Raw genomic sequence first — 18,916 nt, 5'->3', positions numbered from 1 at the left:
TATTCATACCGCTCTAACTTTTCTAAATTTTTTCACATTACACCCACAAACTTAAATGTATTCTATTAGGATTTTATGTGATAGACCAACACAAAGCAGCAAGTATGTGTATAGTGAAAAGAAAATGATACATGGTTTTCAAACATTTTAATAAATAAGTAAAAATGTGACTTATAAAATGGAAGGTGTATGCACAACTGCAAACCTACCAAGACATGGCCGTCCACCTAAACTGACAGCCCAGGCAAGGAGAGCACTAATTAGAGAAAGAGCCAAAAGGCCCATGGTCGCCCACAGCTCAGGTGGGAGAATCTGTCCACAGGACAACTATTAGTAGTGTACGAAAAGGAAATCTGTCACATGGATTATCACTAATAAAGTAAAACTATTCCCATGTAGAACATAACACCTCCTTCCCTGATGTACCTTCCATTTGGCGTTTCTTGTGAAAATCATCTTTGTATGATATGCAAATTAAGCACTAAGGTGCCCAGAGGGGCGTTATTTTCTTTCAATGGTGCCCAGGAACGCCCCATCCAGTGCCCAGGCCCGTCCTCCAGCAGAGCCCAAGCACGCCTCTCCTTGGTTGAGACTCCACATCCCCACCTGAGCAGTTGCTGCCCCTCTACCCGCTAGGTCACTGACGCAAGGTAATGCTGCCCACACTTGCCTTCAGGTTCCCAGATAAACAGGCACATGCCCAGTGACACATTTGAGGCTGACATGATTGAGGATGACAGATTTCTCTGCAAACCTGAAGGCAAGTGTGGGTGGCTTTACCTCCCATCAGTGATGTAGCGGGGGGGAGGGCGGCAACGGCGCTGATGAGGATGTGGAGTCTCAACCCAGGAGAGGCGTGCTTAGGCTCTGATGGAGGACGGGCCTGGGCACTGGATGGAAAGAAAATAATGCCCCTCTGGGCACCTTACTGCCTAATTTGCATATCATTCAAAGATGATTTTCACAAGATAGAAAACAAGAAACGCCAAATGGAAGGTACATCAGGGAAGGAGGTGTTCTGTTCTACATGGGAATAGTTTTACTTTATTAGTGATAATCCATGTGACAGATTTCCTTTAACAAATCTGGCCTTTAAGGAAAAGTGGCCAGAAGAAAGCCATTTTTGAAAGCAAGCCTTAAGAAGTCCCGTTTGCAGTTTGCCACAAGTCATGTAGGGGACACAGCAAACATGTGGAAGAAGGTGCTATGGTCACATGAGACCAAGGTTGAACTTTGTTGCCTAAATGCCAAATGCTATGTGGGGTAGAAAACTAACACTGCACATCTCCCAAACACACCATCCCAACTGTGAAACATGGTGGTGGCAGAATCAAGCTTAGGGGATGCTTTCTTCAGCAGGGACAGTGAAGCCGGTCAGTGTTAGACTACATGCACACGAACGTATTTTGTTTGCGTGTCCGTTCCGTTTTTTTGGTGGATAGGATGTGGACCCTTTCTTTTAAGTGGGTCCGCAAAAAAATGCGGACAGCACACTGCGTGCTGTCAGTATGTCCGTTCCGTAGCCCCGCAAAAATAAATAGAACATGTCCTATTCTTGTCCGTTTTAGGCATTTTAATAAAAAACGGATGGCATAACGGTCGTGTGCATGTAGCCTAAATGGGAAGATGGATGTAGCTGAATACAGGGCAATGCTGGAGGAAAACCTGTTTGAGGCTGAAAACGACTTGAAACTGGGGCAGAAGTTCCCCTTCCAGCAGGACAACAACCCTAACCATACAGCCAGAGCTACAGTGTAATGGTTTAGATCAAAGCATATTCCTGTGTTAGAATGGCCCAGTTAAAGTCCAGACCTAAATCCCATTGAGAATCTGTGGCAAGACTTGAATATTGCTGCTCACAGACGCTCTCCATCCAGTCCTGAGGTATTGTGCACAGAAGAACGGGCAAACATTTCCGCCTCTAGAAGTGCAAAGCTGGTAGAGACATACCCCAAAAGACCTCTAGCTGTATACAAAATTCAAGTCATTCCCTTTCCCAGTTTTACATGTAAAAGTGAACAATATTTTTTTAGGGGATGACATTAATTTTTTATACAGCTACAAGACTTTTGGGGAATGTCTCTACCAGCTTTACACTTTTAGAGGTTGACATTTTTTCCCATTCTTCTGTGCACAATACCTCAGGCTGAGTCAGACTGGATGGAGAGCGTCTGTGAGCAGCAATATTCAAGTCTTGCCACAGATTCTCAATGGGATTTAGGTCTGGACTTGGATTTTTTAGACACATCAATACGATCTAACTATTTTTTTTAGTTAATTCGTATTGATGTGTCTAAAAAAATTTGATCGCTATTAAAATATAAAAATATTTCTTGTGATAAGACATACTGAGAAGGTGTTTACTAAAACTTGGAATCATTGGTTGGAATTCTATGACTCCGCTGAATGTAGGTCTCTTTTATCCCGGTCGTAAGAGAGAGGTTTGTTGTTGATTATTCCCTTTCCTCCTTTCCCTTCCTCCCTTCCCTCTTCCCTTCTTCCTTAATATGCCCCTTCCCTCTCTTTCTCTCCTTTTCTTTATACGGCTGGCGTCTCTCCAGTTGTTTCATGCTATCCTACATATGCCTATGTGTTATTTCATTGGATATTGAGCTTATTTGACTTAACAAATTGCCATGGCGAGGTTGTTCGCTTTACTTAATGTATCCTGTTCAATATCTGATTCAAGTCTAGTATTGAATTGAAAAATGGAAAAATTCTAAATAAAGAATTTACAAAAAAAAAAATGTCTTGTGTGCAGTGATTGTTGTAAAGAAAAGCAAAAAATACAGCTTGCTCTGCAGAAATTATATATATATATATATATATATATATATATATATATATATGTATATATGCTGTCAGAACCTGGTGATTCATAGATTTTTTTAAAGATTTGTTAAAAATGGTAAAAAAAAAGAAACTGTATATAATTGATAGCTCTGTAATTCTAGTCACTGTGTAATTTTTAGCACATAGTAAACACCATGAAAACAAATTAGACAAAACCTTTCAGAATTGCATTTTGTTTTTCAGTTTCACCCCATGAATATATATATTTTTCCAATACAAACTTTGATAAAGAAAAAAAAATGCCAGGCTGAAAATTAGCCTGGCCTAAAAGGGGTTGTCTCATCTGAGACAATGGGGGCATATCGCTAGGATATGTCCCCATTGTCTTATAGGTGCAGGTCCCACCGCTGGGACTCGCACCTATATATTGAGAACAGAGCCCCGAAAGTGGCGGGGGATGCATGTGCAGCCACCCTCTATTCATTTTCTATGGGGCCGCCTAATATATTCCTTTCGGACCCATGGAAGTAAATGGTAGCAGTGGCTGGTCATGCCCTGTGTGCTCACATTCACTTCTATGGGGAAAGGGCTTGGTGGTGGCTGGACCGGAGTCCTCCAGCCACCACTTTGCGGGGCTCCATTCCCGATATACCCCCACCTATAAGACAATGGGGGCATATCCTAGCGATATACCCCATTGTCTGAGATGAGACAACCCCCTGGAAGGGTCAAAGGTAGTCTGCCAGACTGCTGAGCCCCAGCTGATTAGATCTTTACTGACACCATAAAAAACTATGGTTTCTCGGCTGCATATCTTTGTCTAAACAGGGGATGTGCTGCTTACAACGTAAAATACACTCATTGAGAAAAAAATAACGCACTAAGAAGGAGTTGTTGAATCAAATGAAACTTTGTGTGAATGATGATACATGTAATGATGATATATAGAAGTGATTGCAATATTACTGACTGCTTCTCTCATTCCAATGATGTGCCCCTTCTCAAACTCTGGTGTCGGACCCCCACCGATCAGATACTGATTATCTCAGCATAGTTAATCAGTATGAACATCTCGGAAAACCCCTTTAAGCTCTGTTGCAGCCAGGGGTTAACAGGCAGTTTTCTATGACAGACCTGGGAGCCTGGCATCTGAGACATTAAATTACCAGGATTGTAGTCCTCTCTGATCCCAGCTGTATTACACGCTGCCATGTATGGAGCAGGGTTGTCTTGTGAGCCCACTTCATAAAACCCTTACACGCAAATGACATACAGCTATGTCCTTTAGCCTTAAGGGGTTAAATGATAGCTGATCAATGTGCTATATTGGTACCACGTAGAAATCTGCTTGTCTAAAAGCATCCTTGTGCTGCAGCCAGTGCCTGCTTTCCTGCCACATTATTTACACCAGTAGTCGCACAGTATATTAGTTGCTAGGCAGAGCAGCCTGAGATCTAAACACTGCTGATACTGTTTATTTGGCCTACTTGCAAAGGTCAGCAGAGAGCGGGAGCGGGGCATAATCCACATAGGAGAAACATGGAGATGTCAGCCCTGTCTGATTACCCTTGATATCCTGGGCTGAGTAAACATTGCTTGGAGAGCAGGCACAATTTGAAGGACAAGTTGAGCACATTTTCTTATTAGATCACCATGTTTTGCAGATAAATACTGAAAGGCTGACTTTGTACATGAAACATTGCTAAATACAGAGGAATGCTGGAAAGATATAGGACGGTATTAACAGAAGGCACACAGATGTACTGTTAGATCATCAGAAAATAGACATGTAGTGGTATTTCAGCTTTAGGTGAGCTGTAGGTTAGGCTACTTTCACACTAGCGTTCGGGTGTCCGCTTGTGAGCTCCGTTTGAAGGGGCTCACAAGCGGCCCCGAACGCATCCGTCCAGCCCTAATGCATTCTGAGTGGATGCGGATCCGCTCAGAATGCATCAGTCTGGCAGCGTTCAGCCTCCGCTCCGCTCAGCAGGCGGACACCTGAACGCTGCTTGCAGCGTTCGGGTGTCCGCCTGGCCGTGCGGAGGCAAGCGGATCCGTCCAGACTTACAATGTAAGTCAATGGGGACGGATCCGTTTGAAGATGACACAATATGGCTCAATCTTCAAACGGATCCGTCCCCCATTGACTTTCAATGTAAAGTCTGGACGGATCCGTTCAGGCTACTTTCACACTTCAAATTTTTTTTAACAATATAATGCAGACGGATCCGTTCTGAATGGAGCCACCGTCTGCATTATATGAGCGGATCCGTCTCAGACGGATCCGCTCTGAACGCAAGTGTGAAAGTAGCCTTAGGAATGTCATTATTTATTTTTCTTCTGCCACACATATTGTAAAAATGCCTAGTGTGCACCAATACATTTTAGGCTACTTTCACAATCGTGTTTGGTGCGAAGCCGTCATGGATCTGCACAGACGGATCCGTTCAGATAATACATCTGTTCAGAACGGATCTGTTTGTATTATCTGTAACATAGCCAAGACGTATTCATCTTGAACACCATTAAAAGTCAACGGAGGACGGATGTGTTTTCTATTGTGCCATTGAAAACTGATCTGTCCCCATTGACTTACATTGTGTGCCAGAACGGATCCATTTGGCTCAGTTTCGCTGCAAGCAGCGTTTTGGTGTCCGCCTCCAGAGCGGAATGGAGACTGATCGGAGGCAAACTGATGCATTCTGAGCGGATCCTTTTCTATTCAGAATGCATTAGGGCAAAACTGATCCGTTTTGGACCGCTTGTGAGAGCCCATGACAGATCTCAGAAATGGAAAGCCAAAACGCGAGTGTGAAAGTAGCCTTACTTCTCAAGGTAGTGCATTTGCCCATTGCGACAGCAGTATAATTCACATTACAGGAACATGACAGTAGTAGCATTTTGAGACAATTTTGTTGGGCTACTTTCACATCAGTGTCTTGGCTTTTTCCGGTTTTGAGATTCGGCAGAGGATCTTAAAACCAGGGCTAAACCGGTTCATATTTGTCCCCATTCATTGTCAGTGGGGACAAAACGGATCAGTATGCATCAGTTCTATTTTGTTGCGTTTTGTGTCCGGTCTGCGAAACGGAACAAACCGGATCTGGCATGAAAATCTATTTAAGTCAATAGTGCCGGGTCTGTTTTTTTCATTACCCATAAAAAACGAGTAGTTTTGATTTAATACAAATTGAACGGATAGATAGTGTTGTATTAAATGAAACGGATCCTCTGCCGGATCTCAAAACCTGAATAAAAAACGCAGATGTGAAAGCGTGGGGCAGCCGCATGCGGATCGCAGACCTATTCACTTGAACGGGGTCTGCTATCCGTCCGTTCCACACAAAGATAGAACAAGTTCTATATTTTTGAGCAGCGGAAGTATGGAACGGAACACCATGGAAGCACTCCGTAGTGCTTCCGTGGGGTTCTGTTCTGTGCTTCAGCACTGCATCTACAGATTTGCGGACCTATTCAAGTGAATGGGACCGCATCCGTGATGCAGAATGCATACGGCTGGTGACCCGTGTATTGCGGAACCACTGTATGTGGCCTGCAATATGCCCACGGAACAAATACGTTTGTGTGAAAGAGGCCTAAGAAAAAAAATTAGGTCAGTGGAACCTGGTGTGACATCCTCTCTGGTCAATAGATGGTCAAAGCTACTAGGTCTGAATAGGTGTGTGCTTGTGTTGCCTATTTTTATAGATTTTTAAAGGTTCTACAAAGAATAAAGGCAATATATCAGTTTGCTGAGTAAATCATTGTGAATTGCATCCACAGTAAACTATAGGGATGTAATACTTAACGATCAGCCAAGCATTAGGTAAAGCAGAATATTAATTTGTACTGGTATATTGATGTCTGCTTCTCCTGGGTACTATTAATTGTTAAGAACAGTACGTAGCGATTTCCATTTCATCTCAGGGCAGAATTAAATGGGTTGTCTCACTTCAGCAAGTGACACTTATCATATAGAGAAAGTTACTACAAGGCACTTACTAATGTATTGTTATTGTCCATATTGTCTCCTTTACTGGCTGGATTAATTTTTTCTATCACATTATACACTGCTCATTTCCATGGTTACAAACACCCTGTTATCCAGCAGCGGTAGCCGTGCTTGTACACTATAGAAAAAAGCATTGGCCTATCTGGTGGGTGGAACTATGGGAGTGCACGTAGGCTGGTGTTTTTTCCTATAGTGTGCAAGCACGACCACCACTGATGAATTGCGGGGTGGTCGTGAAAATTAATCCAGCCAGTAGAGGAAGCAATATGGATAATAACAATACATTAGTCATTTGCTGAAGTGAGACAACCCCTTTTAATAGACCTCGGATTGAAAACTAATGAGAACCTGACAATTGGTGCAGTATCAAACCTGCATTTGTGCTGTATAGCAGCTCCTGATTAGGGATACATAATTGGATTCTGAAGAATGGCTTAGTCTCATCAGCAGGGCATCTTCACCGGTGAGGGGCTGTTCCCGCATATGAATAAATATGGTTTGAAACTAGAAATATAATATGGGAACGCAACCAAACAGAACAGAATGCATTTTAGAGCATTCAGGTTTGTCCCCATTGACAATGAATGGGGACAAAACTGAAGCGTTTTTCTCCGGTATTGAGATCCTCTGCCGGATCTCAATTCCGGAAAATGTAAACGCTAGTGTGAAAGTAGCCTTAATGGTTTTTCTGAATTCCATGTTTGAGTTTAGAAGGAAAATATGTTTCATTCTTCTCTATTTTAAATTGTAGGAAGAGGCCTCCTGATCATACACGATGGAAGACTGTCTTCATACCTCCTCAGAAAACCTCTCCAAGTTAGTAAGTTGGGCCCATAGTCATGGTACCATTTGTAGCCTTATTCCAAATCTAAAGCACTTACTCTCTGAGGGCTCCCATGGCACTCTTACTGCTATGTGGGGATGCAGTGCCGGACATGCATACCACTGGCCATTGACTACAACTTGTAGGGCAGGCCCTCAGGAGAGAGTATGCTTTCAGGACAATAGAAGCTTCAACTCAGACAGTCCAAGTATAATTGGTGTGCCATCAGAGACTCAAACTAGTCCATTGGAAAGGTACCCTGGGAGGCCAGGAAAGTCTAAGCTCGACTGCAATAGAACAAGAGACTCGTGCGATTTTTCCTACTGTAGTGAGCCATCAGAGCTGGATGAGCCTGTAGAAGAATATGAAGATGAAACCACATTGTTTGATATGGTATGTGAATCTTCTGCAACAGATGAAGACAGTGATTTTGAGAACAGAACTCAGCAATCTCCTAATGTTTCTCGCAAGAGGCCCAGTGGTGGTCTTAACTCTTCTGTTTCTGGGTCTCAGTCACAGATTGTTGATGAGGATAGTAACGATGTCATTGTGAAGAAGATCAAACAGGAGAATCCTGAAGACTATTACATTGTTGCTAATGCAGAACTCACTGGTGGTATTGATGGTCCTTCGTTATCTTTAACTCAAATGACCAAGCCGAAGAATCAGACCCCTTCCACAAATCCTTTTATGGGACCAACTAAACCACCTAGCGTTTTGCCTCCATCTTTAAGCAGTGACTTAGACATGCAAACTATTACACCTTCCCCATTGGTCCTACAAAGACCCCAACTCCAGAAACCAGTGAGGCCACTCTTGCCATCACAAAGCAAGGTACCATCTAATACTCCACTTGTGAGTCAACAAATTGGAATTCAGATGCCTGTCAGCACCTCCACAGGAAACCCTGGTCAACCTATCAGCATCCCTTTATCTGCACTTCAGTTGCCAGGACAGGAAAAGAAAGAGGTTTCCGAAGAAATTATTCCACCTATACTGAAACCTGCATTGCCCTCTGACATGGCGCTCTCACCATCAGTTAGCACTGAGCCTGAAGTTAGCTCCAGTCAACAGCAGCCAACTACCATCCCCAACATCAACTGTGAGGGAACTGCACAATCTATTCCAGGTATGTAAGTGTATGCATATGATGTGAAGGCATGTGGGCAGGGTGTAACTCCTGCAATATGAATACTACGATGCTTGACAGGAGTGGTATAATTTTTTTTTTAAACATACTCGTAGAGATCTTAAGTCTATAGTAAATAAAACTCTGGGCAAATAAATTACAATGCAGTTCATGACCAAGTTAAGCCAAACTTCAAATTATTACTTTTGTCTTGTGATGCAGAGATCCCAGAGCATATAAGTTAGATAAGTGTTTTCCGAACTCTTCAATCGTCTAATGTCTATGGGGGTCTCCCATATCTCTTCAAAATTCGGATGTCGGGAGAAAGGATTGGTCATGTAGGATATCAAGTCACCAAATTATTTGTTCCCACAGCAAATATGCAAATGCCAAGTGTGCATGTTGATAATGGAGTAAGGAGAAATAGCTGTCTGACAGCTATCTTAAAGTATACCTCCACAAACGTTTTTATACGTGAATAGTGGAGGTGAGCATAAGAAACTGTGTAATAGGTTATACTAAAAAAATTATGCTTTCTCACTAAAACTTCTGAAATATATTTTAATAACCTAACATAAAAACGTGATTTAAACAGTATGTCATTTTCTGATGACACATTGCCTTTACCTTGCTTAGATGTCAATATTAAAAGCAGGAAAGAGTAAAGCATCCTGAATAAAGCAGATTAAAAAAGACTTTTCTGTAATAAGATGTATTACAAAGTTTCTTATATTCATATGCACTATTCATTCATCAAAAGTTGTTTTATACTTGGAGGTCTGCTTAAAGTGTGCTGTAGCCAAGATGCTAGTTGTATGATCACTGAGGCCACTCATTGTCAGCAGTGGTCACATGCTGGCTGCTTGTAAACAGACAAGGGATACTAATGGAGCATCTGCTCTAGATTGGCGTGGGATTGGAAAGAGGTGACTGTTATTTATTTATTTTTTTATTTGAATAATTTTCTGCAGTTTGGTAAAATGGGTGGTAAATAGGGCATTGAGGATCCATTTCCCAGTAAATAGTTTGATATTCATCTGAAAAGTCAAAACAGGTTTCCAGGGGGGTTCAGTATTGATGGCCTATACTCAGCTAGGTCATCAGTGTCTGACCAGCACCCCTGCTGATTAGCTGTTTGAAGAATCCACAGCTCTCCGGTGAGCATTGCGGCATCTTCTTAGGCCAGAGATGTCACTTTTGTTGGTAACATGACCTAGGCTCAGCTTAGACCCATTCAAATGAATGGGCCTGGGCTGCAGTACCTGCACAGTCACTATACAATATATGGCGCTGTGAGCAGGCCACTGCCTCCTAAAACATCTGATTTACAGGGTTGCCAGGAGTTTGACCCCAACCAGTCAGATATTGATGACCTATCCTGAGAGCAGGCCATCAATATTGAACTCCCAAAAAACTCCTTTAACAGCATTAGATTGTCTTCTGCAATATTGAATTCTCATGCAAATGAAATGATGGGCCAAGTGATCTTAAGTGACTAAAACTGAATTCCATTTGACAGAACAGTTAACAAAATGAGTAAAGGGGTGGTCTCATGAAGAGAACCATTTCTTGTGCCATATTGCGGCATTTGACCTACGAGCCAAAGTGTAGAGAGCTGATAACAAGAGCTAGGTTCTGGCAGACTCAGTCCGACTATGAACATTATCATCATGTGAATCAGCGTCAATACTACATTAGAAATGTAGCAGAAATGTGTGGCTGTTGTAATACAAGATGTTTGCCGGGGGTTTCAGGGACCTTGCACCAATTAGCTGTGGTGAGACAACCCCTGTAAACACTATATACAGTTACATGTACATATTAGAATATTTTACTCAGATCAAGGCATGCTTGATAAGACTGTCTGATCTATGTAATTTCCTTTCCTTTTCTATCCTCTGCTGGATCTCAAAACTGGAGGAAAACTCTTCAGTTTGATTTAGTACAACCGGCTGCAGCCGTTCAGATGCGGTTGTATTAAAATGAAAGTAAACAAACCGCATCCGGCACTAACACTATTGTAAGTCAATGGTTGTCGGATCAAATTTTTTTTCCTGTCCAAAAAAACAGATCCGGCACCACTGACATATAAAATCGTATATGTGAAAGTAGCCTTAGACTCAACTTCTGGAGATGACCAAGTGAGAGGTAAGTCTGTGCTATATAAAAAGGGGATAGTCAAATCCCTTTAGAAACAATGTCAGCTTTATCACAGTGGATAGATGTAGAATATTTTTTAACATCTATATTTTTATGGAGAGAAGGTAGGTTATTGGTGGCTCACCTGATCAATACAATGTGTAGGTGCTCTGGTTCTGGACTGATTCACCCAATCAGAAAGGCGGTTTATATAGTGGAAAACCGGCACTCTACATCTATCAGTAATGCTAAGGAGGCAATATACACGTAGGATAGTAAAATATGTATTTATTTTTATAAGGGTACGTTTTAAGAGTGGAGAATAAAAAGGTAGAGGTTCTAAAAATGTGGAAGTCCCAAAAAATTAGGTTCTCAAAAATAAAAATGATGTTTTGCAATATACAGCATTGAAGGTGCACAATAACAAAAATAACAAAAATATGCAGAGTGGAGATGTGACAATGCAGTGATTGTCTGGTAGCAGTTTCCACCTTCAGTGGGTACAGTAAATGGCTGTGTCCATTTGTGTACAGTCTATAAAAATTGTCTGTCTGTACCACCGGTGTTGGTCACATAGAAAGTATATAGTATATGGATAGAGCGATGAAAAGGTAAAAAGGATAAAAATATAAAATACAAAAATATATATAGGTGGTATGTCAGTCGGGTGCTGTACTTAGTGTGGCGTCCCACACATTAAAGAAGACTGCACCCTGACTGTTTACCTTCTTTGGGAGGTGTCCTGGCTGTTGGAGCAGCTTTGCTGCGCTCTGCAGTGTTTGTTTTCCCGGTCTTTTCGGCGTGCCACGTGGATATGACGTCACTTCTTCGGCGTCTCACGTGTCTTTGCCGGACTTGGTTTTGAGATTTTCGTTGGTGGTCTTTTTCGATCCGGAGGATTCAGATGGAATTCGTTATTCGGAAGCGCTTCCAGGATAAGGTTCTTAGCAGGTTTTAGAGGGAGGTCACCAGACGCGTTTCGAAGGACTTAGCTGCCTTCTCCACTGATGAAGAAGGCGAGCGGAGCGGAGGCTGAACGCCGCCAGACTGATGCAGTCTGAGCGGATCCGCTCCATTCAGACTGCATCAGGGCTGGACGGCTGCGTTCGGGTCCGCTCGTGAGCCCCTTCAAACGGAGCTCACGAGCGGACCGACGAACGCTAGTGTGAAAGTAGCCTAAAACGTACCCTTATAAAAATAAATACATATTTTACTATCCTACGTGTATATTGCCTCCTTAGCATTACTGATAGATGTAGAGTGCCAGTTTTCGACTATATACCTTTATCTATATGTTTATATTCTGATTAGTTTACATTCACATCTGGGCTTCGAAATGCGCCAGGCTGTTCTAGCAAAACTGATTTACTGAGATCTACCTGCTGTCTGACTGTGTATTGACTATAATAATGAGAAGCTCACATCTATGTTCCAATATCCGGCAGGCTGTTCCGGCAGAACAGATTTACTGAGATCTACCTGCCGTCTGACTGTGTATTGACTATAATAATGCGAAGTTCACATCTGCGTTCCAATACCCGGCAGGCTGTTCTAGCAAAACAGATTTACTGAGATCTACCTGCCGTCTGACTGTGTATTGGCTATAATAATGCAAAGTTCACATCTGCGTTCCAATACCCGACAGGGTGTTTCGGCAGAACAGATTTACTGAGATCTACCTGCTGTCTGACTGTGTATTGACTATAATAATGCGAAGTTCACATCTGCGTTCCAATACCCGACAGGCTGTTCTAGCAAAACAGATTTACTGAGATCTACCTGCCGTCTGACTGTGTATTGACTATAATAATGCAAAGTTCACATCTGCGTTCCAATACCCGGCAGGGTGTTTCGGCAGAACAGATTTACTGAGATCTACCTGCCGTCTGACTGTGTATTGACTATAATAATGCAAAGTTCACATCTGCGTTCCAATACCCGGCAGGGTGTTTCGGCAGAACAGATTTACTGAGATCTACCTGCCGTCTGACTGTGTATTGACTATAATAATGCGAAGTTCACATCTGCGTTCCAATACCCGACAGGCTGTTCTAGCAAAACAGATTTACTGAGATCTACCTGCCGCCTGACTGTGTATCGACTATAATAATGCAAAGTTCACATCTACGTTCCAATACCCGACAGGCTGTTCTAGCAAAACAGATTTACTGAGATCTACCTGCCGCCTGACTGTGTATTGACTATAATAATGCGAAGTTCACATATGCGTTCCAATACCCGGCAGGGTGTTTCGGCAGAACAGATTTACTGAGATCTACCTGCGTCTGACTGTGTATTGACTATAATAATGCGAAGTTCACATCTGCGTTCCAATACCCGACAGGCTGTTCTAGCAGAACAGATTTACTGAGATCTACCTGCCGCCTGACTGTGTATTGACTATAATAATGCGAAGTTCACATATGCGTTCCAATACCCGGCAGGGTGTTTCGGCAGAACAGATTTACTGAGATCTACCTGCCGCCTGACTGTGTATTGACTATAATAATGCGAAGTTCACATCTGCGTTCCAATACCCGACAGGCTGTTCTAGCAGAACAGATTTACTGAGATCTACCTGCCGCCTGACTGTGTATTGACTATAATAATGCGAAGTTCACATCTGCGTTCCAATACCCGGCAGGGTGTTTCGGCAGAACAGATTTACTGAGTTCTACCTGCCGCCTGACTGTGTATTGACTATAATAATGAGAAGTTCACATCTGCGTTCCAATACACGGCAGGGTGTTTCGGCAGAACAGATTTACTGAGTTCTACCTGCCGTCTGACTGTGTATTGACTATAATAATGCGAAGTTCACATCTGCGTTCCAATACCCGGCAGGGTGTTTCGGCAGAACAGATTTACTGAGTTCTACCTGCCGCCTGACTGTGTATTGACTATAATAATGAGAAGTTCACATCTGCGTTCCAATACACGGCAGGGTGTTTCGGCAGAACAGATTTACTGAGTTCTACCTGCCGTCTGACTGTGTATTGACTATAATAATGAGAAGTTCACATCTGCGTTCCAATACACGGCAGGGTGTTTCGGCAGAACAGATTTACTGAGTTCTACCTGCCGTCTGACTGTGTATAATAATGCGAAGTTCAGATCTGCATTCCGAAATCCAGCAGGTTTGCCACAGTACACAGTATCCGGCTTAGCCGGATAATGCTGTTAACTGCCAAACCCCCATTGACTGCAATGGGATCCAGCCACTTTCTGGCAGAAATGCTGGCTTTATAGTCAATGGGATGCGGCAGTTTATAGCATTATCCCGCTGTGCCGGATACTGTGTACTCTGGCAAGCTGTTTCTCTGCCAGCTAGCATTATTATAGTCAGACCACAGTCAGATGACAGGTAGATTTCAGTAAAGCACATGCATAAGTAGGTCACAGTTCATGAATAACAAGCATATAGTCAGTGTTTCTGCTCTCCAGAAGCTGCTCTTCCATTGTGATGATGAAAGTATAGTGTTTATGATGTGAATGCTGCTTTTCACTTGTAAAATGAAGCATTTATTTTTATTGTCAGTATGAAATATTCCTAGAGAAATAATCTTGCTGTATAAAACACAAACGACTGGCAACCTACAGATAGGTATAGCTTAGTAGTGCTAACCAGGCAGCTCCAGTATGAGCTCTGTACCCAGTCTTCATATTGAGTCATATTGCAATGCTGTGTGAAGTGACCAATTTGCATATATATTTAATTCATTTATTTTGATTTCATATCATATAGTTTACTGTTATTTGAAATTAAAGTGTGAAAAACCTAAACTGTGAAAAGACTTTATTGAAAACTACTCTAAATGTCATAAAATGAATTTTCTAATAGACTTTACTTCATATGGAAAGCCTGAAGAAATTTGACTCCTGAAGTTCAGGGTGCCTTTAGTGCTTTGGAATCCGTACACTTGTACACCACTGACATGTCAGCCTTATGCAGATACCGTAGGACACATCGCTGCTACTGTCTGTGCAAGTTCCTCTATTCTAAAGCTTGGCACATGTGTGCTATGCTAGGCTTCAGAGGAGCGGGCACAGACAGGTACAGCGATGCAAGGCTTTACCAGGAGCTCTGCATAGCAGAGCTTTCAATATCCAGGCTCTAGCAGAGCGGAGCTGGCACAGACAGGAATAGCAATGTGTGCTCCTGCCAGTACAGCGCTCCTGGGGCACCGGTGGAATCCGCAAATACAAACTTCAGGTGTCTACGGTATTTCATATGGAAAAGCTGAAAAAAATGTAAGTACATTATAAAAATTCATTTTATGTAATTTAGAGTCGTTTTAAATAAGTCACTCCAAAGTTTAGGTACACTTTAAGTCTCTTTTACATCTGTAAATAAATATATATATTTGGATTAGTGCAATGCAGCCAAAGGTAAGGAAACCCCTCCTGTAAGGTTCCCACACGCTGACCGAAAATACTCAGGAAAGAATTATGTAAAGTGAACCTGTCAATACAAAACCTCTAGAAACAATATAATGTATGTCTTACAATAAAAAAATCCAATGAATACAGCCTGATGCAAATTTGTAAGAGGGAGATGGCATCTTTATGCATTTCTAGCTTTCTGTAAATATCCATCTACAGTGGCGTTCTTGTGTGTACCAAATATTGCAATTCTGACATTGAAAAAACTAAGTAAAAAGAGAATACTCCAGCAGTTCAATTGTACTCACAGCTGTACAAATAAGGCTTTGTTCAAATCACCATTCAGCCTCTCCGTTCTCCTGCCCCATTTAGGGGCAGGAAAACAGAAAGGACGGATTCGGCACATAACTGAGCCGAACGGAGCCTACGGGCCCCGTAGACTATAATGGGGTCCGTTAAGTTTCCGCTCAGAAGAAGATTTTTGAAGCGGAGACAAAAGTCCTGCATGCACAACTTTTGTCTCCGCTCAAAAATCTTCTGAGCGGATACCTAACGGACCCCATTATAGTCTCTGGGGCCCGTAGGCTCCGTTCGGCTCAGTTATGCTCCTAAACGGGGCAGGAGAACGGAAAGGCTGAACGGTGATGTGAACGAAGCCTTAAGTGTGACGTTTCGGCCACATCCGGCCTTTTTTCAAACTACAGCAACAACATAAATAAACTAAATATATAAGTACAAAGGAAAGTATATATATAGGAAAGTTATATGAATTCAGGTTTGACAGGGTCCCGATGTGTAATCCCTGGATGCCGATCATATCAGGATGTTAAGGAGGATGCCACAGTTATCATATATAATAATTATAATGATATACTGAAAATGTAAATGCAGAAAATATAAGTATAAATACAAGTGTGGAAATAAGTAGAAAATACAACATTAATTGGAGTTACACAGTGACCTGTACACAGCCAGAGGTAAAGAGGCTTATGGAGCAAAAATTACCTGGTGCCGCTCGGACAGAAGATCAGGAGGTAAATAGTAGAAGTTGTGCGCTAAGGAAATGTGCATCTTCACTATGAGATGTGGGCCGTGAAGTATTGGGAAGCTTGCCTTTAAAAAGAGCGCACCGGCCACCAGGTGACGCTGCGCATGCGCGATAGACGAGGGAGTGTGTCAAGCCTTGTTTTGTAGCAAACTGAGGCTCGAGCTCTCCTGTGTTTTGCCAGTCATATGTAAATTGTGTGGATGGACTACAGGCACGAGCGCTGTTGTAGAGAGAAGGGATAGAGAGAGATAAAAGAGGCAGAACAAGGGAGACGGGGTATCCAGGAATGTGATGGATAATATGTAAACTGCAAAGTGAGAATATAAGTTAGAAAGGATACTCCAGAAGGCCCCAGGAAATATCTGTAAGAGAAAGGGAAATGAGAACCATTATATGATATAGTATACAATGTAAAGTAATAATCGTGTACAATAATCAGTATGGAGGATCTACAGAAGTCTCCACAAACCATGTTAAATCAAATGCTGTACCTCATACTCCCCATTTAACCCCTTTTAGTTTCAGGCTGTCCAATTTGTGTATACAATAAGCCTCTCTTCTTTTTAACTGTTTGACCCAATCACCCCCTCTTCTGCAAGGAGTCACCTCTTCGATTATCTGGTATTTTAATTGTGAAAGATTATGAACTGCCGTATCAAAATGTAACGGGACCGGTAACAAAAGGTTTTTTCGCCTGATGTTGGATTTATGCTGACATATATACGGTCACAAACTTTTTGTGTGATTTCGCCAACATATACTTTACCACAGGGGCATTTTAATAAATAAACCACAAAGGTAGAATCACACGTTTAAAAACCTTTAATAGGAATTCTCCTCCCGGATTGTGGGTGGTGGGACCCTTTTAGGATGTTTGAGCATTGTAAAAAATGCACACACAGAAATGTGCCTGTCCTTTGAGTAGCAAGGAATGTTTGCCTAGGACTCTTATGGAGGACCCAATATCGGCTTTTACCAGTAGGTCCCGTAAACTCTTGGGACGATGTGTACAGTCCAGAACAGGGTTCTTAAATTCAGCTATTTGAAGGTAGGCTTTCTGTAAGATGGGCCAGTGATTTCTAATACTGTTATGTATGCACTGTTATGTATACTGAAATGTATGCACAAAAGGAATATGTGCGGTTTGTAACGTGGGGTTGGTAGTTTTTGGTTTCTCTAAGTTAAGGAGCAGACGTTGTGGGTACCCTCTTTCCTGAAAATGTTTCATTTCGGATAATCTTAGTTGGCGTACGGGTTATGATTTGACTATGCGTCGTACTCGTGCAAATTGGCAATGTGAAAGAGACTTTTTTGTATTTTCTGAATGAAAACTTGAATAGTGAAGTAAGTTTTTTTGTGGTCGGGTTGGCTTTCTATAAAGATCTGTAGAGAGGGTCCTTGTTGTTTCCTTTGTGACTATGGTGTCCAAAAAGTTATATGGAATAGGGGTCATAGTGAATGGCAAACTGCAGTTCCGGGTAGATTGATTTGAGGAAAGTGTGGAACTGTAACAGGGAATCCAATGGGCCCTCCCATATGCAAAAATATATATAGCGTTTCCATATTACCACCTGCAAGTTAAAACATGTATCTGGGTAGACAAAAGTGTCCTCAAAGTCTGCCATGTAGCAGTTTGCATAAGGAGGCGCCACATTGGACCCCATCGCGGTACCCTGTTGCTGTAAATAGAAATCATCTTCGAATAAAAAGAAATTATTCGTCAGAACCAATTCTAACATATCCATGTAGAAACCTACAGTGATTGGTTCGGTAATGGTGGAGCAGTTTTCGTACTGCAGCCAAAAACTCTTTTAGTGTTGAATGGACGTGTACAAGCTTGTCACGTCCCAGGTGACCAATAATGCATCAGGTGTTAGTGGCGGTAAATTGTTTTTCATGTCAAGAAAGGAGAAAGTGTCCAACAAGAAGGACCTTGTCCCTTTTAATAATAGGGGTCAGGAGGATGGATAATGGAGATATGACAGAATTGGCCGGATTATTATGGAGATTCTTGTGTATTTTGGGCAATGTGTAGAATACAGGTATTGTTGGATGAGCATTGGATAAAAAGGTTAATGTGGCTTCATCAATTACATTAAGGGTATGGTAGTTTGTCCATTAGGACAAGGGCTCCAGCCTTATCTGCTGGTTTGAATATGAGTTCTTTATTTTTGAGAAGAGAGGAGAGATTGTGTTTGACCTTGTATTTACCCTTTGTTATGTTTTTCTTAAATTGTGTAATATCCCGTTGTACCAGAGAGATGAATGTTTCAATTGCTGGTTGGTTTTTGGGGGGCATAAAATGGCTCTTGTTGCATAGACCAAAGTCACCGAAGAAGAGCTGCGACTTTGGTCGACCGGTGTTCTTACCTGGGGTGTCAGGACCCTCAGAGAAATGTACCTTAAGGCGAATGTTTCTTAAAAGTCTTAGTGCATCCAGGTCTAGCTGAAATGTGTTCATCTGGTCTGGGTTGGGGGTAAGTATCACTGTTTGATCTAGATTGGGATGAGTCCCTGGATAGTTAACGTCTTCTGGATTCGCCCAAACGGGTAATGGAGGGATCTGGCCACCTGAGACACGGTTTTGTC

General features: G+C 42.2%; 1 protein-coding gene across 1 annotated transcript in view; it reads left to right on the top strand.

The window, feature by feature from the left end:
* LOC122927500 (uncharacterized protein KIAA1958-like) overlaps positions 1–18,916 on the top strand; it is a 157,168-nt gene that overhangs the window by 43,467 nt on the left and 94,785 nt on the right. Inside the window, exon 2 of the mRNA XM_044279393.1 lies at positions 7,557–8,757. Coding sequence (XP_044135328.1) covers positions 7,581–8,757 — 1,177 coding nt within the window. The 5' untranslated portion in view covers positions 7,557–7,580. The remainder of the gene's footprint in view (positions 1–7,556; positions 8,758–18,916) is intronic.

This window comes from Bufo gargarizans, chromosome 1, assembly GCF_014858855.1.
Source record: "Bufo gargarizans isolate SCDJY-AF-19 chromosome 1, ASM1485885v1, whole genome shotgun sequence".
Lineage (NCBI taxonomy): Eukaryota > Metazoa > Chordata > Amphibia > Anura > Bufonidae > Bufo > Bufo gargarizans.
Note: the sequence above shows the minus strand (reverse complement) of the source record. Positions and strands in the feature narration are given on the sequence as shown.